The sequence below is a fragment of the Oncorhynchus keta genome, unplaced genomic scaffold, assembly GCF_023373465.1.
Source record: "Oncorhynchus keta strain PuntledgeMale-10-30-2019 unplaced genomic scaffold, Oket_V2 Un_contig_7594_pilon_pilon, whole genome shotgun sequence".
Taxonomy (NCBI): domain Eukaryota; kingdom Metazoa; phylum Chordata; class Actinopteri; order Salmoniformes; family Salmonidae; genus Oncorhynchus; species Oncorhynchus keta.
This window is the reverse complement of record NW_026289551.1, coordinates 55,001-70,775: the sequence shown is the minus strand read 5'-3', so window position 1 is coordinate 70,775 and position 15,775 is coordinate 55,001. Positions and strand designations below refer to the sequence as shown.

The 15,775-nt window shown below is 43.7% G+C and overlaps 1 protein-coding gene across 1 annotated transcript in view; it reads left to right on the top strand.

Moving 5' to 3' along the window:
- The window catches only part of LOC127926439 (aryl hydrocarbon receptor nuclear translocator 2-like), a 143,567-nt gene that overhangs the window by 102,621 nt on the left and 25,171 nt on the right, over positions 1 to 15,775 (top strand). Inside the window, 1 exon segment of the mRNA XM_052511846.1 lies at positions 14,761 to 14,836. Coding sequence (XP_052367806.1) covers positions 14,761 to 14,836 — 76 coding nt within the window.

Genomic DNA, 15,775 nt, shown 5'->3' with positions numbered 1-15,775 from the left:
CAGTTATCCCCTCTGGCTGGTGCAGGCCCAGTTATCCCCTCTGGCTGGTGCAGGCCCAGTTATCCCCTCTGGCTGGTGCAGGCCCAGTTATCCCCCCTGGCTGGTGCAGGCCCAGTTATCCCCCTGGCTGGTGCAGGCCCAGTTATCCCCTCTGGCTGGTGCAGGCCCAGTTATCCCCTCTGGCTGGTGCAGGCCCAGTTATCCGCTCTGGCTGGTGCAGGCCCAGTTATCCCCTCTGGCTGGTGCAGGCCCAGTTATCCCCTCTGGCTGGTGCAGGCCCAGTTATCCCCTCTGGCTGGTGCAGGCCCAGTTATCCCCTCTGGCTGGTGCAGGCCCAGTTATCCCCTCTGGCTGGTGCAGGCCCAGTTATCCCCCTGGCTGGTGCAGGCCCAGTTATCCTCCCTGGCTGGTGCAGGCCCAGTTATCCCCTCTGGCTGGTGCAGGCCCAGTTATCCGCTCTGGCTGGTGCAGGCCCAGTTATCCCCTCTGGCTGGTGCAGGCCCAGTTATCCCCTCTGGCTGGTGCAGGCCCAGTTATCCCCTCTGGCTGGTGCAGGCCCAGTTATCCCCTCTGGCTGGTGCAGGCCCAGTTATCCCCTCTAGCTGGTGCAGGCCCAGTTATCCCCCCTGGCTGGTGCAGGCCCAGTTATCCCCTCTAATAGATACTGTATTGAAGAGTGTATGTGTGTTTGTGCATGTGTGAGTTGGTGGATGCCTGTGCATGTTTTTGTGTGTATGTGCACGTCTGAGCGTGTTTGTGTTTACATACACGTGTTCAGTGCGCGTGACTGCTTACCTGCACGGTTTTTCTCCTGCACTACCGGGTCCTGGTCAGTAGGGGGCTGTAGCGTCACTGTTGATTTTGTCACCGTGCCTAGATAGAGGCCAGAGAGGAAAAGGAAAGGCCTTTTAGTGGTTGAAGAATCGGAGAATGGGTGCAACCCTCATACCCCAGGACCATCAACATTGACTTTAAACTTGATCCTGATGCTTCCAACACTAACATCCCACTCACACTCCAGAGAACTGGGGAAACACTGGAAGAGTTCTGTTATTCCGTTTGTTTTAGATTGCTAGATTGTTCTGCTCTCTCCTCCACCCGTGTGTGTGTGTGTGTGTGTGTGTGTGTGTGTGTGTGTGTGTGTGTGTGTGTGTGTGTGTGTGTGTGTGTGTGTGTGTGTGTGTGTGTGTGTGTGTGTGTGTGTGTGTGTGTGTGTGTGTGTGTGTGTGTGTGTGTGTGTGTGTGTGTGGAAACATGCTCTGAAACATCATTTTCTCAATTTCCTCAGACATAATGACTTAAGGAAGGAAGTAACATAATGTTTCTGGAGATCAGATTTGTGGAGTAAACATTCCTGTGTGTGTGTCCCAGTGTGTGCTCCGTTGTGTGGGAGTGTTCTCTCTAGCTGAGGTGAGAGCCGGGGCAGTGGAAACCTGGCTGACTACAGACTGGGTTGGTAGATTTATAGGCTGCATAAAATATCTCATCTCATTCATCAACCCTCTACAACAGTTGTCTGACCACTGGGGTACCTGAGCCAGTCTCACCCAGCGACACACATACACACACACAGGGTTATGAGACAGACCGTCTGGTTGTTGGTGTAATTGAGTGTTACTCTGTAGTAAATGTATTGTCCGTGAGAGACACCACTCTGTTTCTTCTCTGTCATCTCTGGTGTGCCCTCGTTCACTTCCCCTCCAAGATTTAAGAGTGTTTGATTGATGTTGAGCGACTGCCATATTTCTTTCCTATGGGCCCTGGTCAAAACCACTGCACTATGTAGGAAGTAGGATGCCATTTGGGACGTAGCCCAATGCTTTAACATTCTTGAGGGGGGAGTGAATGCGTGCACACTTCATATATTAGGGAAAGAATATAGGGATCTGGACAATGTCGTTACTCTCCTGGGTTATACCCCCTCTCATATAGGATATCTCTTCACCAACGATAGGTTACACAATCAATCATTTCTGGAGAACTAGCTGGGCATATATCTATGTATACAGCCCATATATAACCACACACACACACACACACAGAGTGCAGGCCATATGTCACTACTGTGGTAGCGACTACTACTGGACCAAATAAATCAAATAAGATGTAGTTGTGGGGGAAGCCAGTGGAGAAAGCCCTGTTATTTCAGAGCTGGCTGCAGTACACACTGTGGGCCTTGGACAATGACAATACCATACCATGCATGGTGAATCTGCACCTACAATATGCATACAACAGTATATGCATACCCCTTCAAATTAATAGATTAGGCTATTTCAGCCACACCCGTTGCTGACAGGTGTATAATCGAACACACAGCCATGCAATCTCCACAGACAAACATTGGCAGTATAATGGCCTGTACTGAAGAGCTCAGTGACATTCAATGTGGCACCGTCATAGGATGCCACCTTTCCAAGCAGTCAGTTTGTACATTTTCTGCCCATGCTAAATGGTCTGTCGTCGGTGGCAACACTCAGTACCGAGTTCCAAACTGCCTCTGGAAGAGACGTCAGCACAATAACTGTTCGTGAGGAGCTTCATGAGATGGGTTTCTATGGCGAGCAGCCCCACACAAGCCTAAGATCACCATGCGCAATGCCAAGCGTCGGCTGGAGTGGTGTAAAGCTCACCGCCACTGGACTCTGGAGCAGTGGAAACACATTTTCTGGAGTGATGAATCACCCTTCACCATCTGGCAGTCCAACTGGCAATTCTGGGTTTGGCGGATGCCAGGAGGATGCATAGTGCCTGTTTTTCATGGTTCGGGCCCCTTAGTTGCAGTGAAGGAAAATATTAACACTACAGCATACAATGACATTCTAGACAATTCTGTGCTTCCAACTTTGTGGCAACAGTTTGGGGAAGGCCCTTTGCTGTTTCAGCATGACAATACCCCCATGCATAAAGCGAGGTCCATATAGAAATGGTTTGTCGAGATTGGTGTGGAAGAACTTGACTGGCCTGCACAGAGCCCTAACCTCAACCCCATTGAAAAGGCTGAATTGGAATGCTGACTGCAAGCCAGGCCTAATCTCCCAACATCAGTGCCCGACCTCACTAACGCTCTTATGGCTGAATGGAAGAAAGTCCCCGCAGCAATGTTCCAACATCTAGTGGAAAGCCTTCCCAGAAGAGTGGATGGAGGCTGTTATAGCAGCAATGTTCAAACATCTAGTGGAAAGCCTTCCTAGAAGTGTGGAGGCTGTTATAGCAGCAATGTTACAACATCTAGTGGAAAGCCTTCCTAGAAGTGTGGAGGCTGTTATAGCAGCAATGTTACAACATCTAGTGGAAAGCCTTCCCAGAAGAGTGGAGGCTGTTATAGCAGCAATGTTCCAACATCTAGTGGAAAGCCTTCCCAGAAGAGTGGATGGAGGCTGTTATAGCAGCAATGTTCAAACATCTAGTGGAAAGCCTTCCTAGAAGTGTGGAGGCTGTTATAGCAGCAATGTTACAACATCTAGTGGAAAGCCTTCCTAGAAGTGTGGAGGCTGTTATAGCAGCAATGTTACAACATCTAGTGGAAAGCCTTCCCAGAAGAGTGGAGGCTGTTATAGCAGCAATGTTCCAACATCTAGTGGAAAGCCTTCCCAGAAGAGTGTAGGCTGTTATAGCAGCAATGTTACAACATCTAGTAGAAAGCCTGTTATAGCAGCAAAGGGGGGGAACAACTCCATACTAAAGCCCATGATTCTGGAATGAGATGTTCAACGAGCAGGTGTCCACATACTGGTGGTCATACAGTGTATCTGGATTAAAGGGAATGGCAGCATTGTAATGGAGTGTGTATTCTAACAGCTCCAACAGTGTATCTGGATTAAAGGGAATGGCAGCATTGTAATGGAGTGTGTATTCTAACAGCTCCAACAGTGTATCTGGATTAAAGGGAATGGCAGCATTGTAATGGAGTGTGTATTCTAACAGCTCCAACAGTGTATCTGGATTAAAGGGAATGGCAGCATTGTAATGGAGTGTGTATTCTAACAGCTCCAACAGTGTATCTGGATTAAAGGGAATGGCAGCATTGTAATGGAGCGTGTATTCTAACAGCTCCAACAGTGTATCTGGATTAAAGGGAATGGCAGCATTGTAATGGAGCGTGTATTCTAACAGCTCCAACAGTGTATCTGGATTAAAGGGAATGGCAGCATTGTAATGGAGCGTGTATTCTAACAGCTCCAACAGTGTATCTGGATTAAAGGGAATGGCAGCATTGTAATGGAGTGTGTATTCTAACAGCTCCAACAGTGTATCTGGATTAAAGGGAATGGCAGCATTGTAATGGAGCGTGTATTCTAACAGCTCCAACAGTGTATCTGGATTAAAGGGAATGGCAGCATTGTAATGGAGTGTGTATTCTAACAGCTCCAACAGTGTATCTGGATTAAAGGGAATGGCAGCATTGTAATGGAGCGTGTATTCTAACAGCTCCAACAGTGTATCTGGATTAAAGGGAATGGCAGCATTGTAATGGAGCGTGTATTCTAACAGCTCCAACAGTGTATCTGGATTAAAGGGAATGGCAGCATTGTAATGGAGCGTGTATTCTAACAGCTCCAACAGTGTATCTGGATTAAAGGGAATGGCAGCATTGTAATGGAGCGTGTATTCTAACAGCTCCAACAGTGTATCTGGATTAAAGGGAATGGCAGCATTGTAATGGAGTGTGTATTCTAACAGCTCCAACAGTGTATCTGGATTAAAGGGAATGGCAGCATTGTAATGGAGTGTGTATTCTAACAGCTCCAACAGTGTATCTGGATTAAAGGGAATGGCAGCATTGTAATGGAGTGTGTATTCTAACAGCTCCAACAGTGTATCTGGATTAAAGGGAATGGCAGCATTGTAATGGAGCGTGTATTCTAACAGCTCCAACAGTGTATCTGGATTAAAGGGAATGGCAGCATTGTAATGGAGCGTGTATTCTAACAGCTGCATGGTAGTGTGGTCTATGTTCCAACAGGCTTCCTGACTGTCCTTTAGCCTGTAGGAGTGCAGAAGGAGATGACTTTGGAGCCATGACAGACCCACTCCTCACACACTGCCCCGTCTCAGTGTGCCTCAGTTGTTTATCAAGCCAAACAGAGCCATCTGTAATAATTAGTCATGTTGGCTGGCTCTAGGTAGGAACCATAAACTGAGATGTTAGAGGCTAGCCTCCACTTCTGTTCCTGTTTCTGGGACTGTTTCTCTTTAGGAAGTCATCCGTGGAGGGCTTTTGTGTGTGCGTGTGTACATTGGTATTGTTACCATGGCTACAAGCCTCAGGCTGCCCGCTTGCACCCTTGCTACATCCCATCAGCCACTGCTGCGTGACCTGGCTGCTTCCCTCAGAACTCCACTATTAGGCCAGCTCTGAATGTGTGGGCAGAGAACACACACACACACACACACACACACCATAGCAGCCAAGTCACCAATGAAGCCATTCCGTATCCACTGTTTTATCACACTGCTGGAGTTTACCCAGGGGCATCAGAGCAGAACCACAACACATTATAAACCTTAGCCACTCATCTGCATCACACACACACACATACAAGTGTGCATATACAAGTGCACACACACACTTACACACATGCACCTACAAGTGCGCATGTACAAGTGCACACACACACGCACGTACAAGTGCGCATGTACACTTACAAGCACACACATCAGACACACACACTCTGAACCTCTGACCCTGATGTGAAATAAATAAATAACCGGTTCCATTTTCATCATGTTTCTTCCCGACCGTGTGATGCAGAGTGATGTAGAGGTGGTTCAACAGGAGAGTGTGTAACTGTGCTGTAGAGGTGGTTCAACAGGAGAGTGTGTAACTGTGCTGTAGAGGTGGTTCAACAGGAGAGTGTGTAACTGTGATGTAGAGGTGGTTCAACAGGAGAGTGTGTAACTGTGCTGTAGAGGTGGTTCAACAGGAGAGTGTGTAACTGTGCTGTAGAGGTGGTTCAACAGGAGAGTGTGTAACTGTGCTGTAGAGGTGGTTCAACAGGAGAGTGTGTAACTGTGCTGTAGAGGTGGTTCAACAGGAGAGTGTGTAACTGTGATGTAGAGGTGGTTCAACAGGAGAGTGTGTAACTGTGATGTAGAGGTGGTTCAACAGGAGAGTGTGTAACTGTGATGTAGAGGTGGTTCAACAGGAGAGTGTGTAACTGTGATGTAGAGGTGGTTCAACAGGAGAGTGTGTAACTGTGATGTAGAGGTGGTTCAACAGGAGAGTGTGTAACTGTGATGTAGAGGTGGTTCAACAGGAGAGTGTGTAACTGTGCTGTAGAGGTGGTTCAACAGGAGAGTGTGTAACTGTGCTGTAGAGGTGGTTCAACAGGAGAGTGTGTAACTGTGCTGTAGAGGTGGTTCAACAGGAGAGTGTGTAACTGTGATGTAGAGGTGGTTCAACAGGAGAGTGTGTAACTGTGCTGTAGAGGTGGTTCAACAGGAGAGTGTGTAACTGTGCTGTAGAGGTGGTTCAACAGGAGAGTGTGTAACTGTGCTGTAGAGGTGGTTCAACAGGAGAGTGTGTAACTGTGCTGTAGAGGTGGTTCAACAGGAGAGTGTGTAACTGTGATGTAGAGGTGGTTCAACAGGAGAGTGTGTAACTGTGCTGTAGAGGTGGTTCAACAGGAGAGTGTGTAACTGTGCTGTAGAGGTGGTTCAACAGGAGAGTGTGTAACTGTGATGTAGAGGTGGTTCAACAGGAGAGTGTGTAACTGTGCTGTAGAGGTGGTTCAACAGGAGAGTGTGTAACTGATGTAGAGGTGGTTCAACAGGAGAGTGTGTAACTGTGCTGTAGAGGTGGTTCAACAGGAGAGTGTGTAACTGATGTAGAGGTGGTTCAACAGGAGAGTGTGTAACTGTGCTGTAGAGGTGGTTCAACAGGAGAGTGTGTAACTGTGATGTAATATATAATAATAATATATGCCATTTAGCAGACGCTTTTATCCAAAGCGACTTACAGTCATGTGTGCATACATTCTACGTATGGGTGGTCCCGGGGATCGAACCCACTACCCTGGCGTTACAAGCGCCATGCTCTACCAACTGAGCTACAGAAGGACCAAGAGGTGGTTCAACAGGAGAGTGTGTAACGGCTTGGCTGGACCTATTGTTGCACATTCTTCAGAAGTTCAAATATCCTCTGGAGTTTTCCTGGCCAAGTGTTATCCATCTTAGTCCAGGTGACCCTCTGTGTGCTCACCCCTCCTCCCTCCCTACACCTCTACCTCCTATTCTCCTCTACTCCCCTCTCTTCTGGGAGAGAGAGAGAGAATATTCACTGCAAGTGTCTCTTTGAGAGGACACTAAGCAACACTTGACATAATGGGCTTTTGAAGTAGTTTGTTTTCCTCAGTGGAAGTTCTTTATTCCAAGTGACAGGTGTTTTTGATCTGGACACAAACACACAGGCATACGCACACTGGCGCTCTGGCCGTCATGTATTCTAGTTACTCACATTAGGTCTGTTGTCAGACGCTAGGCTCTTATAGGCTGTGACGGCCAGGGCCACTAAGTTCAGAACAGCACCAGTCTATGTACACTGCTAGGGGACGCTTTCATGTTGTTAACACAAGTGTTTCCACCTCTCTCTCTCTTTGACATTCAGGAATTGATTTGAGGCAGGAAAGGAGGACGTAGTTTCTCTTTCTCATTCTTTCTCTTAGATATTCAGTCATTTATTTGAGACAAGAAAGGAGGACTGTTGTGATGTACTTAGAGAGAGAAAGCAAAAAGAGACAAACAGAGATGAGCTGTCAGTTTCCTAAAGTCTTTCTGTCTGTGGACTCAAACCCAACTGGTCCTCTGTAGTGTAAAGTGGCCTCCTCCTCCTCATCACGTCTCCTCAGAGAGAGAGAGCTGTATACTTCCCATGGCAGGAGAAGAAAAACAGTTTGTTTCTCTCTGGGTAAATAGGAAATGTCAGGGTCGGATGCTCCAGAAAATAACTTAGCAGGAAATCACTCCGAGGCTTCTGAAATTAAGGGCCTGAATTAGATGCTGTGGTGCAATTTGCCAGCGACAAATGGATTCGAGGCACAAGTGTGTGTGTGTGTGTGTAAAGTTGATCTGCCTATTTGTGTGTGTGTGTGGTGAGAGAGAGAGAGAGAGAGAGAGAGAGAGAGAGAGAGAGAGAGAGAGAGAGAGAGAGAGAGAGAGAGAGAGAGAGAGAGAGAGAGAGAGAGAGAGAGAGAGAGAGAGAGAGAGAGAGAGAGAGAGAGAGAGAGAGAGAGAGAGAGAGAGATACAGACATTCTGACATTCTGTTGCCAGCTTACTAATGATGCTTAAGAGCTGACAGGAGACATTCTGTCTGGAAATGGTTTTGAGTTTAAAAACAGCTCTTGAAACATCTTATTGCCGCCACATTGACTATTGGGAACATTTGTTTGCATGCAGGTGTTGCTCTTCTCGTTTAGGCATTCAGAATACACTGACTCTGCAACAATGGATGTATCCCAGCTGGTACCCTAAGAATGCACTACTATTGACCAGGGCCCATAGGAAGCTATGAAGGGAAAAGGGTGCCATTTGGGACCCAGATCATGTTATTCATTACATCCCAAAAGGCTTGTTTTTGAGAGTACTGAATTAGAATCTGTTGTTTCCCAGTGTATAGAAGACACCGTTAGAATCTGTTGTTTCCCAGTGTATAGAAGACACAGTTAGAATCTGTTGTTTCCCAGTGTATAGAAGACACAGTTAGAATCTGTTGTTTCCCAGTGTATAGAAGACAGTTAGAATCTGTTGTTTCCCAGTGTATAGAAGACACAGTTAGAATCTGTTGTTTCCCAGTGTATAGAAGACACAGTTAGAATCTGTTGTTTCCCAGTGTATAGAAGACACAGTTAGAATCTGTTGTTTCCCAGTGTATAGAAGACACAGTTAGAATCTGTTGTTTCCCAGTGTATAGAAGACGCCGTTAGAATCTGTTGTTTCACAGTGTATAGAAGACAGTTAGAATCTGTTGTTTCCCAGTGTATAGAAGACAGTTAGAATCTGTTGTTTCCCAGTGTATAGAAGACAGTTTCAGTGTATAGAAGACAGTTAGAATCTGTTGTTTCCCAGTGTATAGAAGACACAGTTAGAATCTGTTGTTTCCCAGTGTATAGAAGACAGTTAGAATCTGTTGTTTCCCAGTGTATAGAAGACAGTTAGAATCTGTTGTTTCCCAGTGTATAGAAGACAGTTAGAATCTGTTGTTTCCCAGTGTATAGAAGACACAGTTAGAATCTGTTGTTTCCCAGTGTATAGAAGACACAGTTAGAATCTGTTGTTTCCCAGTGTATAGAAGACAGTTAGAATCTGTTGTTTCCCAGTGTATAGAAGACACAGTTAGAATCTGTTGTTTCCCAGTGTATAGAAGACACAGTTAGAATCTGTTGTTTCCCAGTGTATAGAAGACACAGTTAGAATCTGTTGTTTCCCAGTGTATAGAAGACACAGTTAGAATCTGTTGTTTCCCAGTGTATAGAAGACACAGTTAGAATCTGTTGTTTCCCAGTGTATAGAAGACACAGTTAGAATCTGTTGTTTCCCAGTGTATAGAAGACACAGTTAGAATCTGTTGTTTCCCAGTGTATAGAAGACACAGTTAGAATCTGTTGTTTCCCAGTGTATAGAAGACAGTTAGAATCTGTTGTTTCCCAGTGTATAGAAGACACAGTTAGAATCTGTTGTTTCCCAGTGTATAGAAGACACAGTTAGAATCTGTTGTTTCCCAGTGTATAGAAGACACAGTTAGAATCTGTTGTTTCCCAGTGTATAGAAGACACAGTTAGAATCTGTTGTTTCCCAGTGTATAGAAGACACAGTTAGAATCTGTTGTTTCCCAGTGTATAGAAGACACAGTTAGAATCTGTTGTTTCCCAGTGTATAGAAGACACAGTTAGAATCTGTTGTTTCACAGTGTATAGAAGACACAGTTAGAATCTGTTGTTTCCCAGTGTATAGAAGACACAGTTAGAATCTGTTGTTTCCCAGTGTATAGAAGACACAGTTAGAATCTGTTGTTTCCCAGTGTATAGAAGACACAGTTAGAATCTGTTGTTTCCCAGTGTATAGAAGACACAGTTAGAATCTGTTGTTTCCCAGTGTATAGAAGACACAGTTAGAATCTGTTGTTTCCCAGTGTATAGAAGACACAGTTAGAATCTGTTGTTTCCCAGTGTATAGAAGACAGTTAGAATCTGTTGTTTCCCAGTGTATAGAAGACACAGTTAGAATCTGTTGTTTCCCAGTGTATAGAAGACACAGTTAGAATCTGTTGTTTCCCAGTGTATAGAAGACACAGTTAGAATCTGTTGTTTCCCAGTGTATAGAAGACACAGTTAGAATCTGTTGTTTCCCAGTGTATAGAAGACAGTTAGAATCTGTTGTTTCCCAGTGTATAGAAGACACAGTTAGAATCTGTTGTTTCACAGTGTATAGAAGACACAGTTAGAATCTGTTGTTTCCCAGTGTATAGAAGACACAGTTAGAATCTGTTGTTTCCCAGTGTATAGAAGACAGTTAGAATCTGTTGTTTCCCAGTGTATAGAAGACACAGTTAGAATCTGTTGTTTCCCAGTGTATAGAAGACAGTTAGAATCTGTTGTTTCCCAGTGTATAGAAGACACAGTTAGAATCTGTTGTTTCCCAGTGTATAGAAGACACAGTTAGAATCTGTTGTTTCCCAGTGTATAGAAGACACAGTTAGAATCTGTTGTTTCACAGTGTATAGAAGACACAGTTAGAATCTGTTGTTTCCCAGTGTATAGAAGACACAGTTAGAATCTGTTGTTTCACAGTGTATAGAAGACACAGTTAGAATCTGTTGTTTCCCAGTGTATAGAAGACACAGTTAGAATCTGTTGTTTCACAGTGTATAGAAGACACAGTTAGAATCTGTTGTTTCACAGTGTATAGAAGACACAGTTAGAATCTGTTGTTTCCCAGTGTATAGAAGACACAGTTAGAATCTGTTGTTTCACAGTGTATAGAAGACACAGTTAGAATCTGTTGTTTCACAGTGTATAGAAGACACAGTTAGAATCTGTTGTTTCACAGTGTATAGAAGACACAGTTAGAATCTGTTGTTTCACAGTGTATAGAAGACACAGTTAGAATCTGTTGTTTCACAGTGTATAGAAGACACAGTTAGAATCTGTTGTTTCCCAGTGTATAGAAGACACAGTTAGAATCTGTTGTTTCCCAGTGTATAGAAGACACAGTTAGAATCTGTTGTTTCCCAGTGTATAGAAGACACAGTTAGAATCTGTTGTTTCCCAGTGTATAGAAGACAGTTAGAATCTGTTGTTTCCCAGTGTATAGAAGACACAGTTAGAATCTGTTGTTTCACAGTGTATAGAAGACACAGTTAGAATCTGTTGTTTCCCAGTGTATAGAAGACACAGTTAGAATCTGTTGTTTCCCAGTGTATAGAAGACACAGTTAGAATCTGTTGTTTCCCAGTGTATAGAAGACACAGTTAGAATCTGTTGTTTCCCAGTGTATAGAAGACACAGTTAGAATCTGTTGTTTCACAGTGTATAGAAGACACAGTTAGAATCTGTTGTTTCCCAGTGTATAGAAGACACAGTTAGAATCTGTTGTTTCCCAGTGTATAGAAGACACAGTTAGAATCTGTTGTTTCACAGTGTATAGAAGACACAGTTAGAATCTGTTGTTTCCCAGTGTATAGAAGACACAGTTAGAATCTGTTGTTTCACAGTGTATAGAAGACACAGTTAAAATCTGTTGTTTCACAGTGTATAGAAGACACAGTTAGAATCTGTTGTTTCACAGTGTATAGAAGACACAGTTAGAATCTGTTGTTTCACAGTGTATAGAAGACACAGTTAGAATCTGTTGTTTCACAGTGTATAGAAGACACAGTTAGAATCTGTTGTTTCACAGTGTATAGAAGACACAGTTAGAATCTGTTGTTTCACAGTGTATAGAAGACACAGTTAGAATCTGTTGTTTCACAGTGTATAGAAGACAGTTAGAATCTGTTGTTTCCCAGTGTATAGAAGACACAGTTAGAATCTGTTGTTTCCCAGTGTATAGAAGACACAGTTAGAATCTGTTGTTTCCCAGTGTATAGAAGACACAGTTAGAATCTGTTGTTTCCCAGTGTATAGAAGACAGTTAGAATCTGTTGTTTCCCAGTGTATAGAAGACACAGTTAGAATCTGTTGTTTCCCAGTGTATAGAAGACACAGTTAGAATCTGTTGTTTCCCAGTGTATAGAAGACACAGTTAGAATCTGTTGTTTCCCAGTGTATAGAAGACAGTTAGAATCTGTTGTTTCCCAGTGTATAGAAGACACAGTTAGAATCTGTTGTTTCCCAGTGTATAGAAGACACAGTTAGAATCTGTTGTTTCCCAGTGTATAGAAGACACAGTTAGAATCTGTTGTTTCCCAGTGTATAGAAGACACAGTTAGAATCTGTTGTTTCCCAGTGTATAGAAGACAGTTAGAATCTGTTGTTTCCCAGTGTATAGAAGACACAGTTAGAATCTGTTGTTTCCCAGTGTATAGAAGACACAGTTAGAATCTGTTGTTTCCCAGTGTATAGAAGACACAGTTAGAATCTGTTGTTTCCCAGTGTATAGAAGACACAGTTAGAATCTGTTGTTTCCCAGTGTATAGAAGACACAGTTAGAATCTGTTGTTTCCCAGTGTATAGAAGACACAGTTAGAATCTGTTGTTTCCCAGTGTATAGAAGACACAGTTAGAATCTGTTGTTTCCCAGTGTATAGAAGACACAGTTAGAATCTGTTGTTTCCCAGTGTATAGAAGACAGTTAGAATCTGTTGTTTCCCAGTGTATAGAAGACACAGTTAGAATCTGTTGTTTCCCAGTGTATAGAAGACAGTTAGAATCTGTTGTTTCCCAGTGTATAGAAGACACAGTTAGAATCTGTTGTTTCCCAGTGTATAGAAGACACAGTTAGAATCTGTTGTTTCCCAGTGTATAGAAGACAGTTAGAATCTGTTGTTTCCCAGTGTATAGAAGACAGTTAGAATCTGTTGTTTCCCAGTGTATAGAAGACAGTTAGAATCTGTTGTTTCCCAGTGTATAGAAGACACAGTTAGAATCTGTTGTTTCCCAGTGTATAGAAGACAGTTAGAATCTGTTGTTTCCCAGTGTATAGAAGACAGAATCTGTTGTTTCCCAGTGTATAGAAGACACAGTTAGAATCTGTTGTTTCCCAGTGTATAGAAGAAACAGTTAGAATCTGTTGTTTCCCAGTGTATAGAAGACAGAATCTGTTGTTTCCCAGTGTATAGAAGAAACAGTTAGAATCTGTTGTTTCCCAGTGTATAGAAGACAGAATCTGTTGTTTCCCAGTGTATAGAAGACACAGTTAGAATCTGTTGTTTCCCAGTGTATAGAAGACAGAATCTGTTGTTTCCCAGTGTATAGAAGACACAGTTAGAATCTGTTGTTTCCCAGTGTATAGAAGACACAGTTAAAATCTGTTGTTTCCCAGTGTATAGAAGACCGTTAGAATCTGTTGTTTCCCAGTGTATAGAAGACAGTTAGAATCTGTTGTTTCCCAGTGTATAGAAGACAGTTAGAATCTGTTGTTTCCCAGTGTATAGAAGACGCAGTAAAAATCTGCTCCTTGTTAAGAGGCAGAGCCTGGACAGGTGTGAGTAGGGAGAGAAAACAAGGGAAAGAGAGAAAACAAGGGAATGATAAAGACAGAAAGGGATGGAGAGGAGAGAGAGCAGTCTGTTACCCCCTATAGTCGTTCCGCACAGATGGACAGACCAGCTTGTTGTCTGTATTTAATAGTACATTCACAAAGGACCCTTACGTTTTTCCAGTCGGTCAATGTTCTGATTTGTTCTACAGCCGTTAGGGTGCCAGGTGTGGTATCTTGCTGATTTGTTCTATAGCCGTTAGGGTGCCAGGTGTGGTATCTTGCTGGTATGTTCTATAGCCGTTAGGGTGCCAGGTGTGGTATCTTGCTGGTATGTTCTACAGCCGTTAGGGTGCCAGGTGTGGTATCTTGCTGGTATGTTCTACAGCCGTTAGGGTGCCAGGTGTGGTATCTTGCTGATTTGTTCTACAGCCGTTAGGGTGCCAGGTGTGGTATCTTGCTGATTTGTTCTACAGCCGTTAGGGTGCCAGGTGTGGTATCTTGCTGATTTGTTCTACAGCGTTAGGGTGCCAGGTGTGGTATCTTGCTGATTTGTTCTACAGCCGTTAGGGTGCCAGGTGTGGTATCTTGCTGATTTGTTCTACAGCCGTTAGGGTGCCAGGTGTGGTATCTTGCTGATTTGTTCTACAGCCGTTAGGGTGCCAGGTGTGGTATCTTGCTGGTATGTTCTACAGCCGTTAGGGTGCCAGGTGTGGTATCTTGCTGATTTGTTCTACAGCCGTTAGGGTGCCAGGTGTGGTATCTTGCTGATTTGTTCTACAGCCGTTAGGGTGCCAGGTGTGGTATCTTGCTGATTTGTTCTACAGCCGTTAGGGTGCCAGGTGTGGTATCTTGCTGATTTGTTCTACAGCGTTAGGGTGCCAGGTGTGGTATCTTGCTGATTTGTTCTACAGCCATTAGGGTGCCAGGTGAGGTATCTTGCTGATTTGTTCTACAGCGTTAGGGTGCCAGGTGTGGTATCTTGCTGGTATGTTCGGATGCTGGTGTTTTGTTATTGTGTATCACTAACTTGACCATCTGTTACTAATAATACAGTCGAAAGAGGAAACGTATCAAAGTGATGGTATTGTATTAATGTGTTGTCATTGTGTGTGTTCTCCAGGCAGCTCCAACAGCAGCAGCAGGCAGAGCTGGAGGTCCATCAGAGAGACGGCCTGACAGCCTACGACCTATCACAGGTACCCCACAGGACCCCTATAGCTGCCTGTTGATAATACAACATATCACATTGTGTCTTCCCTATACCCACTGTACCCACTGTAGCTTACTTACCTGTCCATACCCCTGGCTTTTCATGCTAGACAGCTTCTGAAGCTGTTCATTGTATATCATTAAAGGCCCAGTGCAGTCAAAAATGTGATTTTCCTCTGTTTTATATATATTTACATACTATGATGTTGGAATAATACTGTGAAATTGTGAATATTATGATAATGCCCTTTTTTAGGTTAAGAGCTATTTGAAAAGACCGCCTGAAATTTCAGCCTGTTTTTGGTGGGATGGAGTTTTGGTCTGCCTGGTGACATCACCAGGTGGTCAATTAGTTAATAGACCAATAAGAAAGAGCTCCAAACCTCTCTGCCAATAACAGCTAGTTTTCAGTTATCCCCTCACAGAAATTGCTCTTTATGACAATTTTTTATAGAAAAATGGCTGCATTGGACATTTAAGAGGCTCAACTGTATAACAGGCTTGGGGTCAATTCCATTTTAATTCAGTCAAATCAGGAAGTAAACAGAAACGGAATTATTCCTCAATGATTGTCTGAGGGAAAAGTTTAGCTCCTCAACTGACTAAATTCAAATGGAATTGATCCAAATCCTGCTGTATAAATACTTTCATTAAGTGAAGAGGTCCTTCCCTCCTCTCTTTCTAGCTGTTGACTGTACATCAGTTTCTAGGGTTTCATTAAGTGAAGAGGTCCTTCCCTCCTCTCTTTCTAGCTGTTGACTGTACATCAGTTTCTAGGGTTTCATTAAGTGAAGAGGTCCTTCCCTCCTCTCTTTCTAGCTGTTGACTGTACATCAGTTTCTAGGGTTTCATTAAGTGAAGAGGTCCTTCCCTCCTCTCTTTCTAGCTGTTGACTGTACATCAGTTTCTAGGGTTTCATTAAGTGA